The following is a 17500-nucleotide window of genomic DNA, read 5'->3' on the forward strand; positions in this document are numbered from 1 at the left end:
GCCCCCCCATTTTTGGAACCCTCTCCCATCACACGTGAGATGCTCGGATTCGTTGACAACTTTCAAATCTCGCTTTAAGTTTTATATTTTTACGTCATAATGTTGCAATACTATTATCATATTCTGTTGTTGTTAAATTGCATTCGTATAAATTTTTCATCAAACTTGTCTTACTGAGTAATATGTTTTGTTTTATATCACTGTAAAGCGCTTAGAGCCTGTGCCATTTATTATTATTATTATTATTATTATTATTATTATTATTATTATTATTATTATTATTATTATTATTATTATTATTATTATTATTATTATTATTATCATTATTATTATTATTATCATTATTATTATTATTGTTATTATTATCATTATTATTATTATTATTATTATTATTATTATTATTATTATTATTATCATCATCATCATCATCATCATCATCATCATCATCATCATCATAACCATCATCATCATCACGATCATCATCATCATCTGTTCGATCTGGCAGAATTACTGTGCGATAGACTATTTTTCTATCCCAAGGGTAGTAAACAATTACAATTTTCCATTTCACCCTAAAGAACCCTTAATAAACTGGGCCGATGGCTCTTTCTGACTTTTTTTTTTGAGTTTCACCCCCACAAAATACCGTTTAGAAATATTGGGTTCCCTAATATCTTTTAACTTCTTTTATCCATTGTGCCTATAGAAATTACCCCAAAGAAGTGAGGATATCAAATTACCTTCACAGTAACAGGGACCAACCCGGCATTACACCGGATGATGATGCTGGGTCTCATATATGCAGGTCTGATAACAGAACGGAATTATTGGATTGTTTTAATAGTGTTGTGATGAACACCTTTTTTTGTTGGTTTGAACGTTTCTCCGTTACAACAATGAGCTCATAACAATTTGGGTGACTATATCTATTTTCTTCTACGATTTCATCAATTTTTTATCTCATTTATCCAGATGTAAACTGATATTCATCCACCGAAACCCCAAAGACCTGACGGTATCGAACTACCATCACCACAGAAACCTGACCGATTTCTACCAGTACTACGGCACCTGGGACTCTTTCTTTCCGACGTTCTTGGATGGACAAAGTGAGTAGAAATACGATAAACAGTGACATGACTAAAAACCCTCCGAAACATTAAAAACGGGGCACTATTTAATCAATGTGCTCAAAGCGCTTTGCAAGGCCAGTTATCATATAGAACAGATTAAAATTCAAATCTAAATTAAATTCTTAAAATCTATAAATTACTTTAGAATTCCATTGATAGGAAATTCCATTGGTAGGAAATTCCAGTGCTTAAATTATATATTTGATGAATAATGTGTTCATTATTATACAATTTACCAGTCGTCGCCGACTTTGTCTCGTCGTCGTCATCATCATCGTCATTGTTTATATCTCTTTGAGCATCTTTAATGGATATTACGCAACGTGAACTTATTTACAGACCTTATAACCCAACTGTTATAGGCTCATTGTTGTAATGGAAATTCTCTCAAACCAATATAAAAAACTGTCCATTACAACAATGTTAAATCAAGCCCAAAATTGCGTTTCCTCATCAGACCCGCTTTTCGTAAGCTTCGTGACCTTTTATATAGCGCAATATCCACTAAACTTGCTCAAGGCGCTTTAAAAAGGGTCCATTGCCAACAGCAACACATAACATGTAGATCGAGACATGACGCCTGTTAGGCGAAATTACAGGGACAACGCTGTTAACGGCCAGGTACTCATTTTACACCAGAGTACGGTGAGAGAATGTGAGTAAAGAGCTTTTTCCAAGGACTCAACTATGCGCCGAACGAGGCTCGAACCCAGGACCTTCCCATTCGAAATCGAGTGTCATACCTCAAGACCACATAGCCAAATAAATAATATTAGTATTATTAGTACATAATATTATGGGCACTTCGATATTGCAGAAAAAATCTCGACTGCACCCGGGATCGATCTTGGTCCCTTTGATTGCGAAGCGAGTGCTCCACCAACTGAGCTATCGGGACCCCCCTCAATCCCCGGATGGAACAATTATATTATTAAGACATTCTTAATAAGAATGCGGCAAGGTGACCTTGACATTCCGTAGCTAAGACACATGAATTGATGACGTCATCTACAACTTAATGACAATAATACAAGGAAGAATATAAATCACGGTGACGTATGGTCACCATTGACTACTAACCTACAATAAGCCTTGTCTTACCATAGTCCAATGAAGAGTTCCAAAAATAGATTCTGTCCTACTCAGGCCAGTCAGAGTCATGTCCCCTGGATAAAATTGGCCTCTAATTAAAAAGCTTATATCACAGAATCTAGAGCTGCCAACTATCTCCATTTTTACGTATTGCAAACGATTACAATTGAATGCTGTTTTTTTTTTCCAATACTCGTTAAGTCGATTTTTCTACATTTTGAGATTTTCCATCCATGAGTATGTAAATTTTTAAATTTTAAACATCAATTAACACAAGAATTTCCCTATTTTGTGTGACTTTGAAGTTTATATATGACAAAATAAAGACCGAATGAAAAATTTTAGGGGAAATAATCCTCAATATCCTAAAATGGGAAAAATGGAGTTAAGGAGTTTTGGAAAACCAGTCTTCAATTATATGATCCATAGCATCAAAACTGTTTTGTAAACTTGTCCCGCTCTGAGCGGCGCATAGTTCAGGTCTTGGATAAGGCTCTTTACTCACAATCTCTCACTGTACTCAAGTGTAAAACGAGTACCTGGCCGTTAACAACGTTGTCTCTTTCGGGGATAAAATGTAGTATCGCCGAAAAGACGTCATGACTCGTTCTACATGTAAAGTGTTGCTGTTGGCAGGGACCCCTTGCAATACGCTTTGAGCACGTTTAGTGCATATTGCGCTATATAAAAGCTCATTTTTATGAACTAGATACCCATAAATGACTTCGGTGTTAAAATATCTACAGGTGTGCGAGTTTGACCTTGTCACTTTAAGAAACTACGTAAGTTGACAAATCACTGACATGGTTTTCCAAAAACTCCCTAACTCCATTTTTCCCATTTTGAGATATTGAGGATTATTTCCCCTACCTTTTCTCATTATGTCTGTTATATTATCATATTTAAGCGTCAAATTCATACAAATCTAGGGAAATTCATGTGCCAGTTGATGCTTAAAATAAAATTTGCATTTCAATTTATCTCATGAATGGAAGATCTCAAAAAGTAGAAAAATCGACTTAACGAGTCTTGGACAACCCGCCTTCATATGTAGTAGGATTAGAGTACACATCTTATACCCTCGTCACATGATCCGGACAAGTTCTTTATGTCACATACAATCTGATTGGTCTATATCTCTTTGACCCCGATGATTTGATTGGTCCATTTCTCACCACCCCATTCCAGTGGATTACGGCTCGTGGTTCGATTACGTCAAAGATTGGGAGCGAGTACTATCGGATCCCGATACTGTCCCGGTCCATGTCATGGCGTATGAAGACATCAAACAGGTGAGGAAAATAGTCCCTCTTTGTGGCCCACTTTGTCTCTCTGATCTTATGACTAGATAATTTAGGTGAGAACGTTGAGTGTAAAGCCAAAATTTTCAGATGAGGACATTTAAAAAGAAATGATTTTACGAAACAAAACTTATTTTTGTCAATAAACAAAACGCTTTAATTTTGTCTGTGATTTTACACGTGAGACTTATCAATGAATCGTACTGATATAGCACCATTATGATGAATCGTTTTGGCGCGGAGGTGATGGTTAAGATGATGATAATGATGATGATGATGATGATGACACCGATGACGATGACGATGATGATGACGATGATTATGATGACACCGATGATGATGATGATGATGATGATGATGATGATGATAATGATGGAGATGATGATAATGTTGTTGATGATGATGATGATGATGATGATGATGACGACGACGACGATGATGATCATAATAATAATAATAATAATAATAATAATAATAATAATAATAATAATAATAATAATAATAATAATAATAATAATAATAATAATACAGTAGAATTACTTTAAACCGAAATTTTGGGGACCTTCTAAACCATTTCGGTTTAAAGACATTTTGGTTTAAAGCAAGTTCCCGTTTTGCAATGTTTTTCAAGGGTAGTGACTATTTAAGTATAAGGAATTTGCTCATTTAATCGTATCATAGGTTTCCCGTTAAATGGAGTTGTTGAATAAATGCCGTCTTCGTAACCATTACATTTTTTATTTTTTTTTGGTGTGTTTAAAAAATATTTTTGGGGTTTTCGTTTACAATTCAAAATTATTGAAAGAGTTGAGTTCGGGATGCCGTGTATTTTACATATCTCTGTCTTGATCAACTTTTATTTCATCGACTTCACATAGAGTTTTGATTTTAAACTCCAACGTGTAAGCACAGTGCTTTCTTTTAGACATCTTTTAGTAAAATGCTAAGCTAAAATAAGATCGAAAGTTCCTGTGCGATAATTGATAATGAATGACGCGCAACTACTCAGAGGTGAAGTGAAATGGAAATGAAAAGGCGTGTCAATGCTTAGCTGTCTACTACACACCCCTCTTTTGTTGAGAAGCCATTAGGTTCAAAGGCCTAGTTACATAGAACCTCACCCCCCCCCCCCACACACACACACATTTAAACAAAGTGGAAATGAAGTGGCATGTCAATGGTAAGTTGTCTACCACCCTCCCCCCCCCCTCCCTCCTTATTCTCGTGTTGAAAATTTGTCAGTTCCAAAGCATCAACACACGAGCGAGAACATCTCGCTTGCGTGATTTTACACCCCAACTCCCCATCTTTCCTCATTTTTCGCCTGTCAGTCACCCGCTGTCTTCCTTTTCCAGTCTGTGCGATTGTGGTGTTGGCCAAACCCAAGTGCAGTGATTGAAGTGTTTGCCTACCCCCCCCCCCCCCGCACCCCCACCCATGACCCTCATCTTATACTTACGCTCTTTGTTTAATATCGCCGGGCATTATTGCGTGTGGCCACCTTCCCGAATTTTTGAAGAAAAATAGAGAGAGAAAAAGGGAAGGTGCTCTCAAGTTGTTTCGGTTTAAAGAAAGTCCTGCTTAGAAGTATTTCGGTCCATCGTAAGAATTAGTACAAAGATAATGAAGAAACTAGTACAATTTATTAAATTCTTTGCGGTTTAAGGTATTTTTCGGTTTAGCTTCTTTCGGTTTAAAGTAATTTTACTGTAATATAATAATAATAATAATATAATAATGATGATAATAATAATAATAATAATAATAATAATAATAATAATAATAATAATAATAATAATAATATATAATAATAATAATAATAATAAAAATAATCATAATAATCTTTATTGTCCAAATAGGCAATTCTTGATAGGTTACAGCTCTTGTAATAGGGGAAAAAAAGTAATTAAAATAGTAGTAATAATGATGATAATAATACTGATTGTAATGATGATAATAATAATAAATAATATAATAGATATAATAATAATAATAATAATAATAATAATAATAATAATAATAATAATAATAATAATAATAATAATAATAATAATAATAATAATAATAATAATAATAATGATGATGATAATATAATAATAATAATAATAATAATAATAATAATAACAATAATAATAATAATAATAATAATAATAATAATAATAATAATAATAATAATAATAATAATAATAATAATAATAATAATAATAATAATAATAATAACAATAATAATAATAATAATAATGATGATGATGATGATGATGATGATGATGACGACGATGATGATGATGGTGATGATGATGATGTTCCAGGACCCAGTGAAGGAGATCCTTGGTTTGTGTCGATTCCTTGGCATCGATGAGAACTATGACTTCGCCGCCAAGGTCGCTGACAAATGTTCCTTCAAGAAGATGAGGCTGAGAAAAGGCCGGCTGGAGATGAGCGTTGATGGGGAACCCATTATGTACAGGAAAGGTTGGTGGTCGCTTTAATTCTGGTTCCTTTGGGTTAAGGTGGTCTAGGGATATGGCACTCACCTTCGGATTGGAAGTTCCAGGGTTCGAGTCTCGCTCTTGGGGGGGGGGGGCATATTTGAGTCCTTGGAAAATACTCTTTACTCACAATTTCTCGACAGAAAGATTGATGTTAACTAACCCATTTACATTTGAGTACGGTGAGAAAATGTGAGTAAAGAGTATTTTCCATTTTCTCACCGTACTCAATTGTAAATGAGTACATTAACATCATTCTTTCTTTCGAGAAACAGAATTGTACTTATCGCCAAACAGACATGTCTCTTCCTTTATGTCAAATCCTGCTGTTGGCTATGGACTCTTTGTAAGGCGCTTTGGGCTCGTTTAGTGAATATTGCGTAATATGTGAGCTTAATTTTGTGTTAAATCTGGAGATTGACATGACTTTTTAAAACGTTACAAAAAATCACAAGATTCCTGTTTGACCCAATAGCAGAATAAGCAGATAGAATATGAAAAAGAATGTTTTAAAAAAAATGTTTTTAATCTTCGCAGTTTTCCTCGGCTGCCAATTTTTTTTTTATTTTATTGAAAAATTATATCTGATTTGTTTGGAATAGAAAAACTCTCAAAATGCAGGTATTGATGTAATTCACAGATCTAGAAGAGGGCCCTGATTATTCAGTTGGTAGAACACTCGCTTCACAAACAAAAGGATCTAGATCGAACCCGGGTACAGTCGAGATTTTGTTCCGGTCGCCCTGTCCTCCAGAAGTGATTAGGTAGCTAGCGGCTATGTTAGAGCAGACAGAAAGTACTTTGCGATAGACTATCGTTCTATCCAAAGGTAGTGAGCAATTGGTATAGTTATTTTCACGCTATAGAAACCGGGAAAAACTCCGACTCCATGGGCCTAATGGTTCAGAATGAGGTCATGGGACATCAAACTATTTAATTCATTCCTGTATAATGAAAATTGTCACGGCAAAATCCCCCATTTCCCATTTCATGAGTTTTGTATTTCATCGATGACCCAGGTCAAGTGGGGGACTGGGTCAACTGGTTCACTGTCCAGCAGAATGAAATGATGGACGCTTACTACAGACAACTGATGGTCAACTCCAAGTGGACCTTCAAATACCGCCTTGATGACGTCACACCAGGAACCACCAGCTCCAAGGATACGGTGAATGACGTCATCATAGTCACCAACATGAACAGAACATAATCAGGCCAAGAGAATCTGAAATGTCGTGGCTGCTGTCCTTGGATATGTCACCCAAGGTCATCTTTATACTCAGATGTTTCTCACCAGATATAATCTAATACTGTGAAGAAATGATGATCGTATGCTAATTATGTCGTTTATGTCCAACCATAACACTCGTAACTTATAGCCTGACATCATCATCATCATCATCATCATCATCATCATCATCATCATCATCATCATCATCATCATTATCATCTGGGTACTTTCTCCTTCCAGAGGGTGAATGTTATGGCCTTCCATCTTTATCTATTGATGGAGATCTCAACATGTAAGACGAGTACATGAAAAGTTGGTGATCATTTTAGTTCTAGTTCCTGGGAGGTTTATGTGGTTAACTGGTATGATACACACTTCAGACCGGAAGTTCCAGGTTTTTGCAACAGTCTTTGACCTTCATTCATGTCATCTCTTTGATTCTTGTTGTTGCGAGCGATTCCTCTCTCTCTCTCTCTCTCTCTCTCTCTCTCTCTCTCTCTCTCTCTCTCTCTCTCTCTCTCTCTCTCTCTCTCTCTCTCTCTCTCTCTCTCTACCTCGCTTTTCGTCCACTTTACCCATCCAGTATCTTTTTTGAATTCTTTCATGCCTATGGTCATATTACAAGGCATAAACGATAGTCGAACACTTATATAAAATTACATCAAAATACAAGCAAAGGGAGAAATTCTACACTTTATCGTTTACCATCGTATCAGATGAACAAATTCCAACGTTTACAGACTCAGGCTGATTTGATAATATTAAAGAAGAAAGACAGGAAGATATTCGGGTGCCAATGTTTTCAGACCCGTAATCAGGAGGTCTCGGGTTCGATCTCAAGTCAATGATACTGGGGGTTTTTTTCTTGAATTTTTTTCATGGTTTATCTGCATTGTTTCAAAGACACTTTTTCAAATAATTCTAACTAAATTCCTTTCGAAAATCTGTCAAAAGTAGTGTACAAGAATTTGAGGCATTCTCTTTGTTTTATTTATTGCTGTCAAAAATAGTGTACAAGAATTTGAGGCATTCTCTTTGTTTTATTTATTGCTTAGAAACTGATTATCACTGGCATGATTTCATGAGTTATTGTTAGCAACTTGAAAAAAAGCTTGAGCTAAACGTGCTCAAAGCGCTCTACAAAGGGTCCCTGACTATATAAAACAATATAAAACACGAAGACAGAGACATAACGCCTGTAAGGCGATATTACATTTTTTCTAACAAAGACAACGCTGTTAACGGCCAAGTAATCATTATACCCTTGAGTACGGTGAGAGAATGTGAGTCAAGATCCTTTTTCAAGGACTAAACTGTGCGCTAAGCGAGGCTCGAACCCAGGACCTTCCAATCCGAAATGAGCGCCATACCACAAGACCACATCACCCCACTGCATAGCGGCATCAATGACCGTTGTCTATTTTGATACATTTGTAGACGAAATGTTGTCCATTTTCGTGGCCCAGTTATAAACAGGCATTGTTAACTTGACATCAATTATTAACAAAATCATGTCATGTAAATCTGTAATTTGTTTTCACCAAATCATGACGTTGACAAGGACGCTAGCATTCCTACTCTCACTTTTCATGTCAGCTACTTGAAAAACTCTCTCTCTCTCTCTCTCTCTCTCTCTCTCTCTCTCTCTCTTCATTATATATATATATATATATATATATATATATATATATATATATACATATATATATGTATATATATATATATGTATATAATATTATATATTATATATATATATATATATATATATATATTATATATATATACATATATATTGAATCGTGTTTGATACAAATATGGTACGAAAAGTGCTCGACATGTAGTAATGGAGCGAATTATTATTTTTTAAAATATTTACCACAATGTTTGAGACAGTCTACATTAATGTTTCAGGCTTAATTCGCCATCGTCAGGACTGAGTTGTTTTGTTGACCGATGTTGTTTGTTGAAGTGGTTCCGGTTTGTAGTTAATTGACAAGAACTTCCGGCGATGTGGACACGTACCGTACATCTTCATGAGGGGGTTTGATTATAGTATATTTCTCATATTTGGAACATATTTGGAAATTAAAAGACAACAAACTAGACCACAACATTTCATGGAAAATTTTATCTAAAGCAACAGGATACACACCAACATCAAAACAATGTAGCTTATGCCTGGAAGAGAAATATACTATAATCAAACACCCACACTCAACACGAAAAGTGAGATGTACGGTACGTGTCCACATCGCCGGAAGTTCTTGTTAATTAACTACAAACCGGAACCACTTCAACAAACAACAACAGTCAACAAAACAACGCAGTCCTGACGATGGCGAATTAAGCCTGAAACATTAATGTAGACTGTCTCAAACATTGTGGTAAATATTTTAAAAAATAATATATATATATAATATATATATATATATATATATATATATATATATATATATATATATCCTCCATTTGTTTGTGTGTGTGAGTGAGCGTGTGTGTGTGTGTGTGTTTCGATCAAGTATGTATCATATGTCTCAAGATTCCCCGCCTCAATTCTCTCTCCGTCTGCCTCCCCCCCCCCTCCCTCTCTCTCTCTCTCTCTCTCTCTCTCTCTCTCTCTCTCTCCCTCCCTCTCCCTCTCTCTTTCTTTCTATATATCTATATACACATGCTCAAACATACTTACTCACTCTCTATGTGTGTGTGTGTGTGGGGGGGGGGGGGTTGTTTGTTTTAAGTAAGTGTTTGCTGCCGCGGTAGGAAGGGGGTGGGGTGGGGTTGGGGGGGGGGGCGTGTACGTATGTGTCTTTAAATTGTTGTTATGTAAAATTCTCTATCTGGGAGAATTGAAATAAAAATCCTCATCACCACTCCTTCTTCGTGACATGCCTTATCATTTACACATGATGGATAGTTCAAAATTGACATCACTCAAGTTTTTGTTATTGTTTTTATTATTTTGTCATATACGTTTATAAGTAATTCTCACTAAAATGTATTAACCAGACTATAAACGTTCAAGGTTACACAGAGTTTTGTCTGTTGGTCCGTTATACTTCCGGGTGGCAATGGTGTGAGCTTCTTAGCCAAGCGCATACTATCTATAACCTGACACTGAAACTACATAAAACTGATATTTTGACGTCATTTTTAGTTTTGTGGACCGCGCAGTGAGTTGTCTTTAGTAGAACCGTGGACTTCGTAAAGTTATGGCCTGACACTGACCAAAAAATGACGTCAAAATGCCAGTCTTTTGCCACAAAAGAAAACAAATCGTGAGTTGTATTCAATAGTTCAACCAATGGGACCACTTGTTTCCATGAGCTCTACTAACGAAAACTCACTAGGCGGTGCAAAAACCAAATAATGACGTCAAAATGCCAGTCCTTTTGGATTTCAGTGTCAGGCTATAACATAACGATGGCTACGGTAGAACTCACTATTTGTTTTCTTTCGTGGCCAAAGACTTGTCTTTTGACGTCATTTGTTGGTCAGTATCAGCGTAGCCATCGTTAACTTATAGATAGTTCGAAGATGACGTCACTCAGGTCTTTGTTATTGTTTTTTGCCATCCGCGTTTATGAGTAATGCTCACTGAACTGTATTAACCTGACTATAAACGTTTATGGATACACACAGTTTTGTGTGTTGGTCCGTTATACTTCCGGATGGCAATGTTATGAGCTTCTTAGCCAAGCGCATACTATCTATAGCCTGACACCCTGGCCTTCGTAAAGTTATGACCTGACACTGATCAAATAATGACGTCAAAATGCCTGTCTTTTTGGGTTTCATTGTCAGGCTATAACTTAACGATGGCTACGGTTTCAGTGTCAGGCTAGGGTATTAGGCCATGAGTTGACGAAGGCCACGGTTCATGTCTGTTTCGTTAACCTTTTGAAGGATGCTCTTCTTGGACAATTGAAGTATCTCCTCCCCGCTTCCCCTTCTTCCTCATTCCATGCCTTATTATTTATAAATGATATTCTTTATTACCTACAAGTATTCCTTCAGAGCCATTAGGCCCAGGGAGCCGGAGCTTATCCCGGTTTCTATAGCCTGAAACGGGCAATAGCTGCATTGGATAGGACGCTCGTCTATCGCAAAATACTTTATCGCCAGCTCAAGCGGACTGGCTACCCAATCACTGCTGGGTGGACAGAGGGGTCAGAAGATAATCTCGACTGCAAACGGGATCGATCTCGGTCCCTTAATTGTAAAGCGAGTGCTCTACCAACTGAGCTATCGAGACCCCCTATTCGTTATTACGTCAATTCATAATTCATATTTGTGACCCACCGCCTCAAAACGGTATAAAGTCTGGACGATATACTTACTGGGAATTGGATTTATAACCACAAATAGGAATTGTTGGGTTACTTTCTCTTCCTGTGGTTGATAGTACATAAATGTGCGCTGTAAAGCGCTTTGAACACGTTTACAAATGCAATTTATAAAGGTTTCAGGAATAAGATGTTTTGAAAAGGTTGGCACCAACTGAATTGATCAATATTTTAATTTACACTTTTCTGACCAAAATTCTAAAAATCAGCTTTTCATCTTTCGTCACCATTAACATCAATTTGGCCGGTTAAAATGTATCTTTGTAATGTCATGTAAACTATTGACATCAATTTGTTCATTGGTTCTTTGTAATCACGTGATATGTTCAATGTTGAATGTATAATAAAATCTTTTCCCCCAAAAAGTAAAAAATGTGAAGGGCTTTTATTTTCGATATTACATGAAAATTATGTATGAGACCCCCCTCTCCCGTTTATTTTTACCCTCCCCATTCCAATAACTAGCTGAAAGAAGAAGAAAAAAGAAGAAGAAGAAGAAGAAGAAGAAGAAGAAGAAGAAGAAGAAGAAGAAGAAGAAGAAGAAGAAGAAGAAGAAGAAGAAGAAGAAGGAGGAGGAGGAGGAGGAGGAGAAGGCGGAGGAGGAGGAGGAGGAGGAGGAGGAGAGGGAGGAGGAGGAGGAGGAGGAGGAGAAGAAGAAGAAGAAAAAGAAAGAGGAGGAGGCGGAGTAACAGGAGAATAAAGAGGGAGAAGGAGCAGAGAGAGGAGATGAAGAGGATGGAGGATGAGGAAGAAAGAAGTAATTGCCATACTCTGGAAAAACTCGTAATTAAAAATTTGGCCAGAAAACTCGTCCTTCAAATATCGATCGGTTTAAATGACTCTCATATTGGCAAAAACTCTCAAACCTGGGACTACGTGAAGTCCCAGGTTTGAGAGTTTTTGCTAAGATGAGGGCCATTTAAATCGATCGATATTGTAAGGGCAAGTTTTGTGGCCAAAATTTTAAATATGAGTTTTTCCAGAGTTCGGCAATTACTTCTTTCTTCCTCAACAGGTTATGGTTTTATTACAAGTCTGCACTACAACGACAATCACAACAAGCCAGTTACCCAATCTTGCCAGTATCGATACTGTGTGAAAGAACTTCCATGTCCTACTCTTAAAGAACTGAACAAGTGTATATGAAAGGTGCCAGAGAAAGCAAGAAAGAAAAAGACAAGAAAAAAACCATCCCAAAAATATCACTCCATCTAGACTGGGGATCGAACCTCAGACCTTTTGATTACCGGTCACACGTGCTACCATTACACCACAGATGCTCCCGATAGTTGGGACAATTTTAATACCTATATTATTCACAAAGGTACGAGATTTACGACACATTCTGCTTGAGCTTTTTACTAGAGCATTTTATATAGTGCAACATCCATTTAATGTGCTCATAGCGCTTTACATAGCGCCTTACGGGTCCATGACCAACAGCAACATGTAGAACGAGAGATGACGCATGTTAGGCGATATTACAAAAACGATTTCTGTGAAAAAATGTGAGTAAAGCGCCTTTTCCAAGGACTCAACTATGCGCCGAGCGAAGCTCGAACCCAGGACCTTTCGATCCGAAAACGAATGTCATACCACAAGACCACATAGCCGCACATTTGTTGGAAAGCCTCATTTTCTACCAACCAGTTCACAATAAGTAATTCTTGTTGATATTATAATATCGATATGTGAAATAACTTCCCTGCCCTCAACCCCCAAATAATCTAATCGATCTATCAATAGCAGATCGATACCGCACTTCCGGTTCGCCCATCCCAGGTGCTTCAATGGCCATCTTTTGACAGTAATCTCCGTTAAGCGATGCCTTCTTCTAATCGATTATCGATTTTCAGCCATCCCTGGATTCCTTGTGTCTTACAGCATGGAGAGAAGACACACACATCGGGGCTCAGCGTGGCTCAGCGGTACCATCTTTGCTTCGTACCCAAAAGGTACCGAGTTCGAATACCCGCTGTGCTGTGTGGCCTTGAGCAAGGCACCTCGTCCTAGTTATGTTTGCGACGCTGCACTTCGGCTAATGTCTGGATTATTCCAGTCTCCCCTTGGAATACATCCTAGAGACAAATTTGCCCTATGGGATGAATAAAGGGAATTTTTTATTATTATTATTATTATTATTATATATATATATATATATATATATATATATATTATATATATATATATTTCATATGCGGCCCATTGCGTTAAATGGTAACATATTGGGTTGATCTAGATGCTGTAAAATGTGATTAGTTGCCTCATTGTGAATCTTGAGTTAAGATGTATGTGGCTATCTTGTGGTATGACACTCGCTTTCGGGTCGGAAGGTCCTGGGTTTGAGCCTCGCTCGGCGCATAGTTGGGGCTGTTTACTCACATTCTCTCACCGTAATCAGGTGTAAAAGGACTCAACTATGCGCCGTGCGGGGCACGAACCCAGGACCTTCCAATCCGAAAGCGAGTGGCATGCATACCACAAGACCACATAGCCGGAAGAATACCGTGGTTTGTTTTATTTTTGGACTGCTTTTCTTTTTCTTTTATTATTATTTCTTGCATTGTATGTGCAGAGTTGTCCCTTCCCTTTGGAGCTCCCGCCTACTGTCATTTTAATTCAGTCACGTCTGCAGATCAGGATCTGGCCCAATATGTCATGAGTCGTGCGAAGTTTGTACGATTACTCTATTTCATTCACATCTTTGTTATAGTTATATCTTTAACATTGCTGCCTTTTGCGTGTCGTTTAGATTTGCATGTTCAATGACCTGAGCTCGATGACTCACTTGGACCTTGTCTTTCTTTTGAATTAAGTCTTTTAAAAAGGGGAGGGGGTAGTTATCCAAGGGGTGAGCACAGCAAATCCTCCTTCGTTTATTTATGATAATATTATTCTCCTTTTTCACAAATCTTTTGAAAGTGCTTTGACCCCATGAAGCAGAGAGAGAGAGAGAGAGAGGGAGAGAGAGAGAGAGAGAGAGAGAGAGAGAGAGGGGGGGAAGAGAGAGGGGGGGGGGGGGGGGGGGAGGGGAGACAAACAGTGATAAAGAGATAGAGACGAAGAGAGAGAGAGAGAGTGAGAGAGAGAGAGATAGTGATAGAGAGAGAATGAAGAATACAGATAGAAAGAGAGAGTGAGGGAGAGAGAGAGAGAGAGAGAGAGAGAAAGAAAAAAAATGAAATAGACAAGAGAAAGAGAAAGAGAGATACAGATAGAGTGAGGGCTGCAGATTTTAATTCTGTCTTAACACTCTGATGACAATCCGATCACATTTGCCCCGCACAATCGATCAGCTGGGCAGGAATTGGGAATATTATATCATAGTCGATACCTTTTCGATCATGTCATATGTAGTATCGATATGTCACCAAATAGTTGAGAGCGAATGTGGTATTTTACAAGAAGAGACGGTGGCGTTGGACTCCATTTTCTTGTTTGTGATTTGTTATTTTCTTCATTAGATATATTGGAATCGATTGTAAGAAATTTTACTTCGAGTAAACAAGGATATTATTGTTGTTTTTTAATGTTTTACCGTATCCCCAAGTGACACTTAGTAATATCAAATTAAAGAAATAAAGGAAGAGGCACCAGTATAAGATAAAGATCTGAACAAGTATGAATGAAAGGTGCCAGACAAAGCAAGAAAGAAAAATACAAGAAAGAAAAAACCATCCCAAAAATCAGTCTACTTCGACTGGGAATCGAACTTCAGACCTGATTACCGGTCAGATCTGCTACCATTACACCACAGAGGCTTCCGGGAGCACTTCTGACAGGTAATCAGAATGTCTGAGGTTAGATCCCCAGTCGAAGTAGACTGAATTTTTGGGATCGTGTTTTCTTTCTTGTATTTTTCTTTCTTGCTTTGTCTAGCACCTTTCATACATGTTTGTTCAATTCTTTGACTCTTCTTAACTATCTTGTCGTGTCATTACGTCACAACTCCGTACATCGACGATAATCGCGACTGTGAGTGTCATTGTGGTGAGGACAAGTCGACGTGCCTAGCCTTTATTTGGATTTATTGTTTCTCTGTCAAATTCACTTTGGCCATTATCTTTTTAAATATTTTCAGGCAGAGAATTCCATATTCGGAAAGAAAACGAGTTGAGATGAGACTAGGGGAAACCCTAAAATTTCGTTATAATGAAATTCACGTAATTTGTTACAGTGAATGACATAATCACTCGGATGGTGAAAAGGTTTGAACTGAGATATTGCTAAGTTTAGTTAGAAGGACAATTTTATCCAAAATGATTTCTTGTCATAAATGATTAAATCAACCCTTTTTGTACATCCTCGGGAAATATCAAACTTAATTTCACTTCTAAACATATGTTACAACTAGTCAAGTTAAAAAAAAGTATGAAATTTGAGAAAAAGTTGATTGGTGCTTTTCCCAAGCATCTGACCATAACTTCATGAAAAATCACCTGATTTACTTCAAATAAAGATTAGAATGCTTTGGGGAGCATATTCTTTCAGAAAATTCAAAAAATGCAAATCCAAATATTTCACCTTCCGACTGATTATATCATACAATGACACATTTTCCAGTGGCAAGGATTACTGTGGCGAATTGTTGATTTTTTTACTTTAAAAAAAAGTGATTAAACGAATTCTTTATATTATCATCTAGACAATTTAATGGATTTATTGATACAAACTATTCGACTATTTGTAACTTGCTGTTATGTGGTCTTGTGGTATGACACTCGATTTCAGATCGGAATGTCCTGTGTTCGAGCCTGGCTCGGCGCTTAGTCGAGTCCTTGGAAAAGACTCTTTACACACATTCTCTAACCGTACTCATGTGTAAAATGAGTACCTTGCCGCAAACAGCGTTGTCTCTGTCCGAAAAATAATGTAATATCGCCTAACAGGCATCATGTCTCGTTCTACATGTTTAGGTGTTGCTGTTGGCTAGGGACCGCTTAAGCAAAGTGCTATGAGAACGTTTAGTGGATATTGCGCCATATAAAATCTCAATTTCAAATTGATCTGAAAATATTCTCGACTTCAGATGCCCTATACTTAACGCTACAAACGTATAAACTATTATCGTAAAAAATATTGGTCACCTTTTTGGCAAGAAAAAGATTAGAATAAACCAAAGAGCATTGCGACGCCTACAAATATCATTTCATAACACTGGACATGTGCCGTTCTTGAAGAATGGATTTTGTTCAACTGTTGTCAAGATTGATACAGATAACTGCAACTACAATAACGCGTCCTCTTTGATTTAGGTAAGTGACCATCAGTCTTAAACATCTGGAAAAACACATCTCTCTCTCTTTCTCTCTCTCTCTCTCTCTTTTCCTTTCTTTCTTTCTTTCTTTCTCTCACACTCTCTCTTTCTCTCCTTCCCTAACACGCACACACACACGCACACACGCACACACACACACACACACACACACACACACACAAGTTTATACCTATAGTGTTTTAACTAAACTAAAATGTCAATGTAATATAATTTAGTTTTTGTTTACCTGAAGAAGGCCAAAGGCCGAAACGTCGTTTTTTTGTTTTGTACTGTTTATATTACTTTATTTTACTATACATTTTATCGACTCATTTAGGCACCTCTAGATTTTGGGGAGAAAAACGCCCGTGAAGCAGTGCAAGTCAAAGCAAAAAGAAAAATAAATGAGAAAAAATCATCCACAAAATGGCTAAAGAGGTTCTGTCCTCTCTTGAGACTGAGTTTTTGGGATGACACGTTATTGATATTTTCTTCTTTTTACTTTGTCCATCCAGCAGCAGTGAAAGGGTAGCTGAGTCTGTTAGATTTGACGGAAAGTACTTTGCGATAGACTAGCCTCCCGTCAAAAGGATAACAAGCAAGTTCTATTGTCCGTTTCACGCTATAGAAACCGGGATAAACTGCTGATCTATG

At 37.2% G+C, this 17500-nt stretch overlaps 1 protein-coding gene across 1 annotated transcript in view; it reads left to right on the forward strand.

Annotated features, from left to right (window-relative positions):
* Window positions 1–8863, forward strand: part of LOC144967679 (sulfotransferase 1C2-like) — an 18975-nt gene extending 10112 nt beyond the window's left edge. The window contains exons 4-7 of the mRNA XM_078905207.1: window positions 973–1109; window positions 3414–3517; window positions 5836–5998; window positions 7035–8863. Coding sequence (XP_078761333.1) covers window positions 973–1109; window positions 3414–3517; window positions 5836–5998; window positions 7035–7225 — 595 coding nt within the window. The 3' untranslated portion in view covers window positions 7226–8863. The remainder of the gene's footprint in view (window positions 1–972; window positions 1110–3413; window positions 3518–5835; window positions 5999–7034) is intronic.
* Window positions 8864–17500: the final 8637 nt, after the last annotated feature.

The sequence above is a fragment of the Berghia stephanieae genome, chromosome 3 (genome assembly GCF_034508935.2).
Source record: "Berghia stephanieae isolate SIO BIC M18660-M18661 chromosome 3, UCSD_Bste_1.3, whole genome shotgun sequence".
NCBI lineage: Eukaryota > Metazoa > Mollusca > Gastropoda > Nudibranchia > Aeolidiidae > Berghia > Berghia stephanieae.